Genomic DNA, 15,626 nt, shown 5'->3' on the forward strand with positions numbered 1-15,626 from the left:
TTTATATGAAAATTTGTAAATGCAGACATGGCATACTCTTAAAACAGAAGCAGGAATCTAAAGTGGCTAGGCTCATACCACATCCAATCATGGATTACTCTGTCCAAATATTGTTCACTTACTCCACACATAATACTTTAAAGTTTTAAATTAAGGCTGAGTCTGTTCCAACTGGAAGAAATTCAAAAGACCAGAGCTACTTCTATTTTTTATTACACTTGTCTTAATGAAATCAATGGCGTTATTGATTGGTTTGATATATTTAAATAAATATTTGTCCAACCCACAAATATCAAGTACTGAATATGCAAAGGCAGCATGGAAATGTTTTATCACAGACTTATGGTTCTCCAAATGTAAGTTAAAGCTATAGTTCTAGAAAGCTAATATATGTATTAATATCCCAATCCATAAACCTTAGGATTACTTACTCATCTATTTGAAAAACACAGTTTTCCATCTCCTTTAATGTACTCTGTAATTTGCATAACAGTTTCTGATAGATGTCTTCTGTTTCTAAATCTTCTTCTTTTAATAGGTACCTTAAACCATGGCCATCCTGTTGGCCTAATGAGTGACCTGATGGAGCGGCCATGGTTGTTATAGTATGTTGTATATAAACCATGGGATTCAGTTTACCTAGAGAAAGTACATTGCATAAAATGCTGTATTTAGATTCACTATAACTCAATTAATTTAAGTGCAAAAAAATCCAGCTCACTTTCATAAATCCAATTAATAATCAGTTTGTACACATTCAGAACACAAGCAAACATAATGCTGAAAATCCACACTTGTGATGAAATTAATTAATTTTTACAAGCATAATTCACTTTTTTAAATTATCCCACAAACTAATGAAACAGAATAATCTGAATTAAAATAGAAATGATTACACATATAAATACTGAAAAAAACATAAATTCTTGAAAAATCTCTTCATACTTTAGTAAAAACTAGAGTCGGAAATAGACAGGCTGACATAGACACACAAATTATTATGATTACTTCTCAGCTGGCAGGGAAGTAAATTAAGCAAACAAACAATGCCGTCAACACTCCTCTTTTTTCAGTCTTGTTCAATGACTACTTTAAAAGAAAAATGTGCCACTTATTTAGCAAAAATAGCACTCACTTTAAATAAGACACTTGCTCTGATGAAAAAATAGCTGAGTTAGATAAACATTTTCAGATTCCTGTTATTACAGTCATAAAATGACCATTTAATTATTTGAGGAATAAAAAATAAGCAGTAATTTAGATTGATCACAAAATAAAAATCCTTCAATTAATAGTGATTACAGAGTACATTTGACTCTGACAAATAAATAAATAAATTTAAAAAGGAAAATCATATGTATCGATATAACTTGGCTCTATGTATAAGTCTGCAATTACCACTACACCAAAATAGCCATTAAGCAGTGCCAAAGAGGCAATTCCCCATGTATATATATATTCATATATATATATATATATATATATATGTATGTATGTATGTATGTATGTATGTATGTATGTATGTATGTATGTATATATATATATATATATATATATATATATATATATATTCATATATATATATATATATATATATATATATATATATATATATATTCATATATATATATATATACATAATATACATATATATATATATATATATATATATATATATATATATATATATATATATATATATATATATATATATATATATATATATATATATATATATATATATATATATATTCCCAAAGAAGAAAAAGTTAATAAGCTAGATGCTTGAAAGTTTTGGAAGTCCTCCAAAGAACTGTAGCCATTGCAGTCACTCTCTGCGACTTGCTCTTTAAGCACCAGACATCCCTGCATGCAGATAAAGAAGAAAACCTCAAGGAGAAATATCCTGTTCAAGAGATTTCCCTCTTCATCAATTCCTCTAAGAAAAACAAGCATGAATGAAGCCCTTGGAAAAGTAAAACAGGCAAGTGAAAGGGTGGCAATGGAATATTTGGTTTATAAAGCAAGAATAGTCCAAATCATTAGTCCTGGAGTAGAACAAAATTTTCTTCTTTACCCTTAATAATGGTATCAGTTAAGACATTCTATACCTCTAAATCAGAGGTGCCAATCTGGTGCGCCTGAGGGCCGGATGTGTCAGACTCCACGAATGGGGAAAAAAATGCAAAACATCAGGTGACAGCAACATGATATGACGAGTTCAATACCCATGCTCTAAAAAATTAACCCAATCTCTTCATTTCTTGTTATACTAGGAAAGAAACAAATTTTCAAAGATAGACCTTGCTGTTTACCTTGCTCCATATGTCTGTTTTCTTTTTCATGTTTTCTGCTATCAAGCTGAACACCAAAGGCACTGCCAAGTGACGTTGACGTTTTAGGGTATGAGACTTCCATAACATTGATATGGCAATTGGTTGGACAGAAATCACTGCTATGCAGTGGTGAGATCTTTGACTTAGCTTGCTTGAAAGTAGGCCAAGCTCGATTTTTTAGGACCCGTGAAAACTACAGGTAAATCCAAAAGGAAAAGGTTATATGAATCCAAATATTCCAGCTTGCACTATATAATAACTTTTGCAATTCAGATGTGAGAAAAGTATTGTTTCAGACTCTTATTTTTGCACATAGTTTCTGTTTCCACAACATATAATTCTGCACACAAAATTGTATTTTTCATCAAAATAAGTGAGAACATCACACCTTTATTGATTTAAAGATGTCAATTACAAAGAATCAAATTTAGCACCCACAACAGGATTTTAAACATATTCTATGTTTTGATGAGCACAAATTTTACCCACTTCCCACCTCATATAACTATAATAGAGTGAACTACAAGTTTCATTTTCAAAAGTGAAAAAAATAACCAATCATTCATCAATTTCTATTCTCATTTAATATCCAAATCTGATTTTTTTAATCTGAATATTCTATAACCCATAAAATAACAGGCAGGTAGGTAAATTGATGCTGCAATAATAAGGTAATAATAAAAAGCCATTGTGTAATTATTCATAAATTTCAAACTTTTACATTGAAACTAACAGTACAGTTAATCACATTCCTGACAATTTGTTTCTACCTGAAAGATAAAAACAAAACTATCCTTAGAATAAAACATATTCCAACAGCCACTCAAATAGAAAACGTTCTGAAAATAATAATTGTGCATCATGTTCATAGATTCTCAAAGATTTTATCCGAGCAGATGGGGAATATGTGGGTTTATAACTTTAGGTTCGGTAAATATGTCTACCTCCTCCACATGGTTGTACCAGTGTACTTGTTCTTGATCCAATATGCTCCTGCTATTCTTGTCCTGCAGATATTATTACATTTTTCTACAATACACCAGCAATAAATGAAATGTATTTTGTCTACCATAGAAAGTTTAATTGCACAGGAATCACAAAAAACATAAACCCAGTTTGTTGCTAAAAAAAAATTCTTATGTCATCCTGTTCCATTTAACAAGTACACTCTTAAAATCTTCTTTGCAGGATTAGAAACCTTCCCAAGCATATTTTGAAGTATACCTTAGCATAAAAATCCTATCTATATACCATCTATGTATTTACTGTGATTCTACATATTTACAGTATATTTAATCGTTTACCCATACTTAGTTCCAGTTAAATATTTTTATCATTTCTTCTAAGCAAATTTACAACTTTTACCTTTTTATAACTTGTATTCCTTCTGCAAATGTGCTCTATTTTTTCACTGCAAATGGCACTGAATTTGCTCTGAAGATTGGTAGGAATTACTTCATGGATACTATTTAAGCTGCTACAGTTTTGCACAAATTGCTCATCACTTTTTGCTAGAGCTTCAAGGATCTATTAGGACAAAAGTAATTATTTAAGGTTATTAATTCTCATAGCAGCCCTAATATATGAATCTATTCTTATGTATTTGTCATGTATTCAATATTAGGTACATATTGATATTTCACAATGCTAATATTTGTGAAATCAACTGCCCCAATTATTATGGCTTAAATAAAAAAAACACTCATTTATCAAGCATGTTTCAGATTTGAATTTTGAGACTACGTAAGTGAGTTGCTATTTGTCCTAAGCTAGAGTTCTGTCTATTTACCATGAAAATGGTCACATAGGCAGCTTGAAATTCTTGGATTAACTGAGACTCCTGTGAGCAAGGACAGAAGCATTTTGCCTTCTAGGACATGATTTGTAAGCGGTAAAAGGTTTGTGTATTGTGAACTCAAGTTGTATCAAGGGCATGGCATTGAATCCACTGAAGAGCAATAGTTTAGTTTAGTTTAGTTTAGTAGTTTATTTATATGCCGCCCTTTTCCCTGGGGGGACTCAGGGCAGCTTACAATTCAAAAGGCGGGGAAAACAAACAAATTAACACATAAGAAAGTACATCATTAAAAGCACAACATTCATACAATTCGGGTGGGTTATGGTCTTTAACCCCAGGCCTGACGGAATAGCCAGATTTTAAGGGCTGTGCGGAAGGTCTGGAGGGTGGTGAGGGTACGAATCTCCACGGGGAGATCGTTCCATAGGGTCGGAGCTGCCACCAAGAAGGCTCTCCTCCACGTGGTTGCCAGTCGACATTGAATGGCAGATGGAACTCGGAGGAGGCCTAATCTATGGGTTCTAATTGGTCGAGTGGAGGTAATTGGCAGTAGGCGGTCTCTCAAGTATCCAGATCCACTACCATGAAGGGCTTTGTAGGTGACAAGTAGCACCTTGAAGCGTACCCGGAGATCGACAGGTAGCCAGTGCAGCTCGCGGAGGATAGGTGTTATGTGGGTGAAACGAGGTGCACCCACAATCGCTCGCGCGGCCGCATTCTGGACTACCTGAAGTCGCCGAATACTCTTCAAGAGCAGCCCCATGTAGAGCACATTGCAGTACTCCAGCCTAGAGGTCACAAGGGCACGAGTGACTGTTGTGAGAGCCTCCCGGTTCAGGTAGGGGCGCAACTGGTGCACCAGGCGAACCTGGGCAAATGCCCCCCTGGTCACAGCTGACAAATGGTGTTCAAAAGTCAGCTGTGGATCCAGGAGGACTCCCAAGTTGCGGACCCTGTCTGAGGGGCGTAATATTTGACCCCCCAGCCTGAGAGATGGAATACTTGCCGAATTGGTGGGAGGGAAACACAACAGCCACTCGGTCTCAGGCAATAGGCAGTATATCATAAGAGAATGCTCCTACAAGAAAGAAGGAACATCTAAGGATGTAGCAAGTACGAGTAGAGTCAGGAAGGAATATCTGCCTAATATATTTGATTAGTGGAAGGAACTGAGCTTTATTGAAAACAGTCCTAGAATGACAGCACATAGAAACATGACCAAGGTGCAGGATATCTAAGCTGTTCAAGAAAGTGATTTGTCCTTCTTTCTGTCCTCTGTAATTTAGGAAAAACTGTCTATAGATTTAGTTAACAGAACAAGCAATTATTATGGATAGGAAATAGGCAGATAAGAGATGGAGCAACTGAAACAGACTTGCAAAAACCTCTGCATATATTATGATGTATGATATATTATACAAACATTTTATTCTTAAGCTAAGACCATTTATATTAGAAATATAAGCAAATAGTATTTACTTTGACTCTAATAATATAAATCAATTCAGCTGGCCAAATACTTTGTGCATTAGTCCTGTCAATTTCCCATCCTTAGATAAGTTCCACAAGGAATCTCTTTTAAAACAAGTAAGATTTTATCCAATATCATACTTGCAGGAAGGAGTTTAGAAAAGTAGATTTTTTTCCACCTCCTCCTTTCCTCAGCATCATCCAAAGGTCTACATAGGAGACAAGCCAGTGTAGCACTTTCCAAAGTTAGGGAGCAAGGAGATGGCAGCTGCAGCAACAGCGCCCAGAGTCACTTTGGAGAGTGAGATGGGTAGCATATAAATTTAAAGAAATAAAATAAATGAAATGTGACACAGTTAAAAAACAATGGCAAGAAAATGGAGGCAACATCACAGTATACTGAGGATGGAGGGAGGGGAAGCAGCAGTTGTATATATTGTTACAGTCTAGCAATAGAATAATGTTTTGGAGTAAGGATAAATTTGTTAAGTCTGTTCTGAAGGGTTACTTTTTCATGGTTTTCAAATTATTAGAAAAAAGAATTCCAGTAAGTCTGCAAACTGCATTGACGAGCCAATTATTTTTTGAATTCTGATAAATTATCAAATGTCAAGAGATCCTCTTACAATACCATTTGATACTGAAATAACCGAAGAACTGACAATTTCCACTGATGACACATACTATAGATACATCCCTATTAATGCCAGCAAGCTAATCAAATAATGGACTCAATATTGAGAGAAAGAAAAAGAGGCAAAGATTTATCCTTTGTGTGAAATGGAATCCTGGAATGGAAGAATATTAACTGCATACAATAATATAATAATATTATTATATTATTATATTGTGATGATTTAGGTAACATTGAGACAAAGGGGAGGGCGAAACAGATATTTTTTCTTCTTCGGCATTTTAATTCTCTTTATATCATCTATATTTAGAGCATTATCATTTGATCATACACTAATAACACCTTTAAGATAATTTAATGTATCTTCTTCCTTCTAACATCACACAATCTCATCCTCCTTGTTTATTACATAAATTATTTGTAGTTGTGTTGTTCTGAACAACTAGTTAAACATCAGATTAAAGGTAAAGGTAAAGTTTCCCCTCGCACATATATGCTACTCGTTCCTGACTCTAGGGGGCGGTGCTCATCTCTGTTTCAAAGCCAAAGAGCGAGTGATGTCCAAAAACGTCTCTATGGTCATGGGGCTGGCATGACTAAATGCCAAAGGCGCACAGAATGCTGTTACCTTCCTACCAAAGGTGGTTCCTATTTTTCTACTTGCATTTTTACATGCTTTCGAACTGCTAGGTTGGCAGAAGCTGAGACAAGTAACGGGAGCTCACTCAGTTATGCGGCGCTAAGGATTCAAACCACTGAACTGCCTACCTTTCTGATCGACAAGCTCGCCGTCTTAGCCACTGCGTCCATTAAAACATCAGATTAGGTATTCTTCATACATAGAAGAACTGAAAATCTTTTTTGTAACCAACCATGTTCTTCCACCTATGTTTTGCCAAATGTTATGATAGTAATTCTTAAATACTACTATTAAAATAATTCTTAGAAAATAATTCTTAAAACTACTATTAAAATATAATAGGGTGATGAAATGTTGAAGCTCATAATTTTACGAAACAAAAAAAAGATTCAGGACTAGTTTGATGCTTAGCCTCTTTTGCATTTATCATCTTATGGTTTGAATTTACTAGATAACCATGATTCATAATCTTAAATAAACATCAAAAGTGTACAAATCACTGATTTAAAATAAAATATTATAATTTAATATTTTATTCAGTAAGAACATATAAAATACTTACATATATACATGTTTTATGTATCATACCTTTGCAGTCAGGATGAAAAAGCCTTTTGGTTCAATCATTTTTTCTAAAACATGGCATTTTATTCCAGCAGTACTATCATACTCATAAACAACACCATATTCCAGATGAACATTATCAACAGTCAGGCAGACATGATCCTTTCGTCCATCAATTATTGCCATAGTATTAAATTTATCAATTGCTTCTAAAAACAAAAAAAAATCTATTCTGTAGATTAATTAATATAGACTACCTCTGAAACACATTGTATTTATTGCAGTCATTTAAGAAACTATTATGATCAAAAATTCAGACCCTCCTTGTGATTGTCTACTGGCTAACTATATGATTTCTAAGATTCCAATGAATTCAAAAGCAAACTCATAGATATCTAAGGTATGACTGTATTTCTTCATTCTTTACTTTACTAGTTACTAATTCATGCAACTGACAAGTAATATCTGAATAACTCAATTCCATACTGTTTGTATCCCAGTTGTGCTGGCATGCATCTCACTTCAAGAGAGATGTGCAATCTCCTTGTTTTGCTCTGGTATGCTATACTTGCTTTTAATACTTTAAGAAACAGTAAAAATTTTATTTTGATTAATAATAAAAGAGAAATAATCCCACCTTCAACTTTATAATTAAATGTATCTCCTCCATCCTCACCCAATGGTTTAGTATTCATTTTCTGAAAATCCTCCTGAGCACTATCAGTGTTGTTATATATCCACTGAATAGAATCTTGCTGTAGAATAACAAATAATTTATAAGGCTCATTAACACTTTAATGCATATAGGTTTTGAAAAACAGAAAAAGTGTGGATTTAATTTGCATTTTATTTCCATGGAGGAAAAGAGCACTGCTGCTAGTAACAGAATAGGGTTTATCTGTTTGCTGCTGAAGTCGACGGTTCATTTTTTATTGATCATATGAAGCTGTATCTGACAGAATTTTTTTTTAAAAAAAATCAAGTTATTTTCATTTATATAATAAGGGAAACATCAAATACTGATTTACAAAATTATCCTTCTTCCCAAATTTGCATTCTGACAGATTTTAAAATATATACTCTAAAGGGAAATGTGGAGGATAAAATGAGGCTCAAGCACCAGTATCAAGTATTATTATTTTTTCTAACTGCAGCATTGAAATTCCCTCTCAATATAATTGAAATTATATTTATGAAGAATTCCTAATTTAGATTTACAGATCCTAATACAGTCCCATACAATGATGTATCATTGTATCTTCTCTAGTGTTGAGCTTTTATTTCACAACAATTTGTTATGAAACATATCAACAGAAATTGTTTGATAATAATTAAAAAGAGGCTAATCAATCAGTGTGTTATAGGACTGTATTTTAATCTCAGTATTGCCCATTTGTTTTATAGTAATCAGGATTTATGCATCATTGGAAGCCATGACTGATCCCATAACTCTTTATCCTGTTCTTTGCTCATAAAAGAGAGCCATTTTGGTGTAAGTGTTAAGGTGCTTGGCTAGAAACTGAGAGACTTGAGTTCTAGTCTTGTTTTAGGCATGAAAAACCAACCGAGTAACTTTGGGCCAGTCACTGTCTCTTAGTCTAACTCACTTCACAGGGAAAATAGGAGGAGAAAGCATATTATGTATATTTGCCACCTTGAGTTACTTAAAAAGTATTAAAATGAGATCAAAATCAAATAAATAAATAAGAACAAGCATGGTAGTCCATTCAAAAGTCCATTGTTAATCAGGAAGAGCATAGAGTCATTCTCAATAATATACAATATATTCAGAGCATAAAAGGTTTTGTTTTAGATGGATATTCAAATCGTTCACTGGAAGTTGTCCATTTTAGTTTTGTCTCTGTTTTCTCAGGAAAGGTTTGCTTGTTTGTTTATTAAATTTATATGCTGCCCTTCTGACCAATAAGGTGACTCTGAGCAGCTATCAAACAAACTTAATGCTAGGTAAAATGCCTATATGTTTTTCTTTTCCTTTACATTTTCACCCTGCAGATATAAGAACAAGATCTCCATTAGTTTCACTTGCAGATTGTACCTGAGTAATGGAAAAGAGTAAAATATTCAAGGATGGTATCCTTACATTTAATTTTTAAGTTTAAAAATGTGTACTCTTTTACAGAGCACAGTTCTAAATGAAGTCACATGGCAGATTTTTTTCAGATAGCAGGGCAAATTTAAAAAGTTGACATGGTGGGCCTCCTTGTGAACGAAGCCTCACACCTTTTCAATATGAACCATGTGAAAGTAAAAAAAAAAACATTCCATCCATTCATGGCGAAGTGTTATATTGATTATATTTTTCCATGAACTGCCAAAGATATATAATAGTTATGGGCCACTGAAATAAAAACAAGGAAATATGTAATGAACAAAATAATTAGCATTACATGCATTGGACGTCTGTATTTCCTGCAGGCTGTCACGTGGGCAATAACACTTGCATGTGTTTCTTTGCTGACATTAATTCCATTCACTTTGATTATGCACTGTCCAGGATGAAGCCCAGCAGAAGCTGCCACAGTTCCTTTAAAGTAATTAATAAATTAAGTTAGAAATTTACTTAGAAATGGGGGGAAAGCCATATTACAGCTGATTTTAATGCCATTCCTTTTCAATTCCAGATTATATTAAATTGAACCAACACTAAAGACAAGCTAGAAATATTGAATCATTGAATATCATGCAAGAAAAACAATATTCAGTTTTCCCAGGGGCTACTCTAAATATGTAGTTGTTCAATCTCCAAAGGGTAAAACCTCAAGCATTGCATTTTGTTGGCACTCCCTTAGATGAAGAAGGAAATGCATAATCATATTTAAAGCATTTATTCTATACAAATATATACCAAATTAATGTGATTAATTATGGGCTACAAACAATACAGCTGAATAAGGTTCATCCAGCATAAATTCAGGAGAAGAATTTATAGCATTGGATGCCATACAGTCTGAAAGCTGTTATTTATAAAACCTCAAATCCTATGTCACACTAAATTACCATATTATAACCTTATTACTTCCTCATGCTAAATTAAAGAATTTCCCCCCCATGCATGTCTCTTCTTCCTTACAGTATTTCTGAAAAGAGGTGAAAATTCAGCTCTTGGCTTTTTTAAAATCCTTAATTTGCTAATTTCTGTTATATACCCAGTATTTACACACTCAAAGGATATATAAGATATTACAGTTTCCTATCATGGAAATCTCTTACTTAAATGCTCATAGTTTCATAAAGAAATATACTCCAAGGTATATCGCACCATATTTAGCTGTTACAAAACACAAAAATAAATGAAAACAGAGAACAATTAACCCTTAGGCTGAATATCCATCTTGTCATATGTTCATCCTGGCCAAGATCAGATCAATGTATGCTTGTTAGGTCTGCAGTTAGAGGCTAAAGCCTACTATTCTCTTTATTATTGGCTGTATGAGTATCTAATTTGTTAAATAGCTATATATAATAATAACTATGATGTCCGGCGAACAATGAACGATAAGATACAACAGTACACGTTTTACTCTCAACCACATAACTCTTGGTCACGTATTGATATGGTTTGGTCAAACCCAGTACTACTTATGGACACAGTAAATATTGAAATATTAACAAACAAGTGGGCCGACCATCATCTAGTTCTATGGCAGTGGAGAGGAAAGACAAAGATAAAATCTAGGTGGATGCTAAATCAGAACATATTACAAGAGAAACAATTTTTACAATCAATAGAAAAAGAATTGGGTTACTTTTTCCAAGAAAATTGTAAAGAGCAGACATCAACACAAAACATTTGGGATACGATGAAGGCAGTCATGAGGGGAACATCAATAGCTTATATAGCAAGAAGAAACAAAATGCATAGGGAAAAATTGAACACATTGAATAAAGAATTGAGAGAGATAGAACTGTTGATTCAGAAAGAGCCAGACAATATTAAATACAGGGGAAAAGGAGATTTAATTATCAAATAAATCTGATTTCTCAAGAAGAAGTAGCCCAAAACATTAAGAGAATGAAGCAGAATTACTTCGAACATGCAAATAAAACGGGGAGATGGTTGGCTCACAAAATAAGAAAAGACAATGCAAAAAAAACTATTAAACAACTGAGGGACGAGGAGGGGAATTTGAAACAAGAAATAGGGGGAAAGAAAAAGATTGCACAGAATTACTACAAGAAACTATATGAACCGGATGAAATTAGTGAACAAGACATTAGAAAATACTTAATAGAACAGAAACTTCCAGCCTTGTCGGAGATGAGAGAGATGCTTGATAAGGAAATCACACAAGAGGAGTTGAAAAAGGCCATTCAAAAACAAAAAAACAATAAAACACCTGGTCGGGATGGGCTTCCGTCGGAAATTTATAAAAAATTCCAAAACACTTTAGAAGACAAACTATTAGAATTATTTAATGAGATACTACAAAAAGGTAAGGTCCCAAAATCCTGGGGGGAAACTTTCATCACCCTAATACCAAAAGAAGAGGTGGATAACAGTAAAATTCAAAACTACAGACCTATATCCTTGCTAAACGCGGATTACGAAAATTTTATATCAATCTTGGAGGAAAGATTAAAAATAATATTAAATCAAAACATTCATTCGGATCAAAACGGTTTTCTCCCTAAAAGATATATTCGGAATAACACAAGAATAATAATTAACACTCTGGAATTCTATGAAACAAGATCTGAGAAACAATTAGCATTAATTTTTGTCGATGCGCAGAAAGCATTCGATAATTTAGACTGGAAATTTTTAATTACACAACTAAAAATGATGAAATTTGGCGACAAATTTATTAAGATTATAGAAACCATATACTCACAGCAATTGGCAAATATCATAATTAATGGAGAATTGACAGAGAGGGAAAAGATCGGAAAGGGTGTCAGACAAGGTTGTCCGCTTTCCCCATTATTATTTATTATGTCGTAAGAGGTACTCCTGAACCAGATAAGACTAAATCAGGAAATTAAGGGTTTGACCATAAAAAAAAGAACAATATAAAACACAGGCCTTTGCGGACGACATGGTCTTTATTGTTGAAGACCCTCTAACCTCAGGACCGAAATTAATGAAAGACATTGGGCATGTGGCAGGACTAAAAATAAATAAGGAAAAAACAAAAATGATTATAAAAAACTTCCCCAAAAAACAGATAGAAGAACTAGAAAAAGTAATGGAAATTAAGGTAACCAAAAAAGTCAAATGTTCTTCCATAAAAGAAGATAACTATAATAAATTATTACGAAACATTCAAAAAGATTTAAAAAATTGGTCGAAGCTACAAATATCGTTGATGGGAAGAATCTCAGTAATTAAGAAGAATGTCTTGCCAAAAATACTTTATTTATTTCAAACGGCACCGGTTAAATTAGGAAAAAATTTTTACAATGACTTGGATAAAACAGTACGAAACTTTGTGTGGAACGGCAAAAAGCCCAGAATTAAATATAAATATCTCCAAGATAAAAGAAAACAAGCTGGAATGGGTCTACCAGAATGGAAGACATACCACCAAGCAGCAACAACAATGTGGATAAAGGAGTGGGTAACATTAACCAATAAAAGAATCCTAACTATAGAAGGTTACAACTTGCAATGGGGGGCACAACTATTTATGGAGTGAGGGAAATAAAGTCCACAACTACTTTAAAAGACATCATCTAAGAGGGGCACTGATAAATGATTGGCTTCAAATTAGAAGGAAATTCTCTATCCAATTACCCAAATGGATATCCCCGACGGAAGCCCTGATATACCCAAATCTGATAAACTTTGACAAAAATGTCATTTATAAACAATTGTTAGATAACCAAAATAGATTAAACTCAAGAGAAAACTTGGCTGAAATGGGAATAAATATTGACTGGTGGCCATACTTTCAAATACAAAATAAGTATAAATCAGATCTAGCACAATTTGGCTTCCAGGACAGGGACCAGGAATTGGATAAAATTCTAATAGGACCAGACGAGAAATTAATCTCAAAAATATATAATTGTTTGCTAACTCGAAAAATGGAAACAGAAAGAGTGAAAGAAGTCATGGTAACCTGGGCCCAGAATATTGGCCACACAATTATGTTAGATGATTGGGAAATGGTATGGGAGTGGAACTTGAAATTGACGATGTTGACAGCTTACAAAGAAAATGTATATAAAATGTTTTACCGTTGGCATCTCTCTCCGACAAGACTGGCAAAAATTTCCACAAAATCATCGGCCAAATGCTGGAAATGTAAAATAACACTGGGCACATACTACCACATATGGTGGACGTGCCCGGTGGCTAAGACATATTGGAAGCGAATACTAAGGTGGTTAAACGAAATTATGTCAACTAAATTAAACCTCAATCCGGAAATGTTTCTATTAGGGATAATAGATCCAAAAATAATTAAAACCAATCAATATCTACTCGTCCATATCCTGACGGCGGCAAGAATCTCATATGCGCAGTGCTGGAAGAAAGAAAATGCCCCAACTAGTACAATGGTTATGAATAAAATTTTAGAAATAGCGGAAATGAATAGACTAACAATGCTGATCAATGAAAAAGAAGATACAGACTTCTATAAAGTCTGGGAGAAACTATACAAATGGTTTGATAAGAAAGACAATGAGAATTAAGATATATAAATGAGATATTTTATTAACTTAAAATAACTTAAGGAACAACTTAAAATGAAATTATGATATACAAAGACTAAGTAACAAATGAGCTAAGATATATATTAGAGGTGAGAATTCACCTACAAGTAATATTAATAGACTACAGTGTTGAAAAAACTTTTGACGATATGATAGGAAAAATCCTTTATGAATACCTGCATAGAATTAGTAATCTAGCTTCATACTGTTTCCTTCTTAGTCTTTTGTTTTCTTTTTTTCCTCCCTCTTTTCTTTTCCTTTTCCTTTACTTACTTACCCTAGGTAGATATGTAGATAGGCAAGGTGAGATGAACTATGTATATATATGTATGAATTTTTGCCATTTGCGTTGTAAACATGTAATGAGTTCTATTTCTCTTTTTGTATTTTGTAAACCTTGCCTTTTTTACAACCTTAAATAAAATTTATTTTTAAAAATTAAAAATAAATAAATAATAGAAATCACTACTAACTCTTTATACCTAAATTCAGAACCATGCATCAAATTCTTAATACTCCTCAAGCATCAATCTCAAGAGTCTCTGTATTTGTGTATGTGTGTATTTATTGCATTTGGCCAAATATTCATAAATGTCTGTAATGAGATCATACCCCTGTCGTGGTCAGACCACTGCCTACTGAGGCTTGACTTTCGGAGGCCAAACCTCCACTGTAGGGAGGAGGAACCGACCAGGTGGTTCCGCCCCAGGCGACTTATGGACCCTTTGAGGTTCCAGACGGAGCTTGGGGTTATTCCTGATACCCTTGCCCACAGTCCGGCGGAGACTCTGGTTGCTGCTTGGCACTCAGCAGCATCGGAGACCCTTGACCAGATTGTGCCACTGCGGCCCCTCCGAGGTGGCGGATCCCGGAGGCCCCCTTGGTTTACCGAAAAGCTCCGGGAGAGCAAGCGCCGGAGGAGACGCCTAGAGCACCTGTGGAGGTCCGATAAATCTGAATCGAACCGAGCAATCCTAACAACTTGCACCAAGGATTACATCAGGGCATTTTGCACAGCAAAAAGATCATATATTGCCACCTTGGTTGCGTCTGCTGAGTCCCGCCCAGCCGCCCTGTTTAGGATAACCCATTCCCTCCTAAATAGGAGGGATACGGGGGACCCCTTGCAGGGTAGGGCTGAGGATTATGTCCAATTCTTAGCGGACAAAGTTGCTCGGTTTCGGTCAGATTTGGACTCCACCTTTGCAGATCCAGCCGAGGCACAAGAGGATGAATTGGTAGATCACCCCTGGGTTGAGTTTCAGGATGTTGCCCCCGGGGATGTGGACAAGGCCATGAGGGCTGTGAGTGCCTCCACCTGTGTACTGGACCGTGTCCCTCCTGGCTGGTTACTAACAGCAGTGAGGTGACACGAGGCTGGATCCAGGCGGTTGTTGCCGCCTCCCTTTGGGAGGGGCACTTCCCTGCCGCACTTAAAGCGGCGGTGGTGAGACCCCTCCTGAAGAAACCATCCTTGGATCCAGCTGTACTCAACAACTATCG

At 34.6% G+C, this 15,626-nt stretch overlaps 1 protein-coding gene across 1 annotated transcript in view; it reads right to left on the reverse strand.

The window, feature by feature from the left end:
• PREX2 (phosphatidylinositol-3,4,5-trisphosphate dependent Rac exchange factor 2) overlaps window positions 1-15,626 on the reverse strand; it is a 126,411-nt gene that overhangs the window by 32,272 nt on the left and 78,513 nt on the right. Inside the window, exons 20-25 of the mRNA XM_087706967.1 lie at window positions 9,851-9,987; window positions 8,080-8,197; window positions 7,467-7,651; window positions 3,702-3,863; window positions 2,316-2,529; window positions 432-639 (exon numbers count right to left, since the gene is read on the reverse strand). Of these exons, the coding sequence (XP_087563093.1) occupies window positions 432-639; window positions 2,316-2,529; window positions 3,702-3,863; window positions 7,467-7,651; window positions 8,080-8,197; window positions 9,851-9,987 (1,024 nt within the window). The remainder of the gene's footprint in view (window positions 1-431; window positions 640-2,315; window positions 2,530-3,701; window positions 3,864-7,466; window positions 7,652-8,079; window positions 8,198-9,850; window positions 9,988-15,626) is intronic.

The sequence above is a fragment of the Thamnophis sirtalis genome, unplaced genomic scaffold (assembly GCF_051295495.1).
Source record: "Thamnophis sirtalis isolate CommonGarterSnake01/CBP01778 unplaced genomic scaffold, rThaSir2_p1.2 scaffold_2, whole genome shotgun sequence".
Taxonomy (NCBI): domain Eukaryota; kingdom Metazoa; phylum Chordata; class Lepidosauria; order Squamata; family Natricidae; genus Thamnophis; species Thamnophis sirtalis.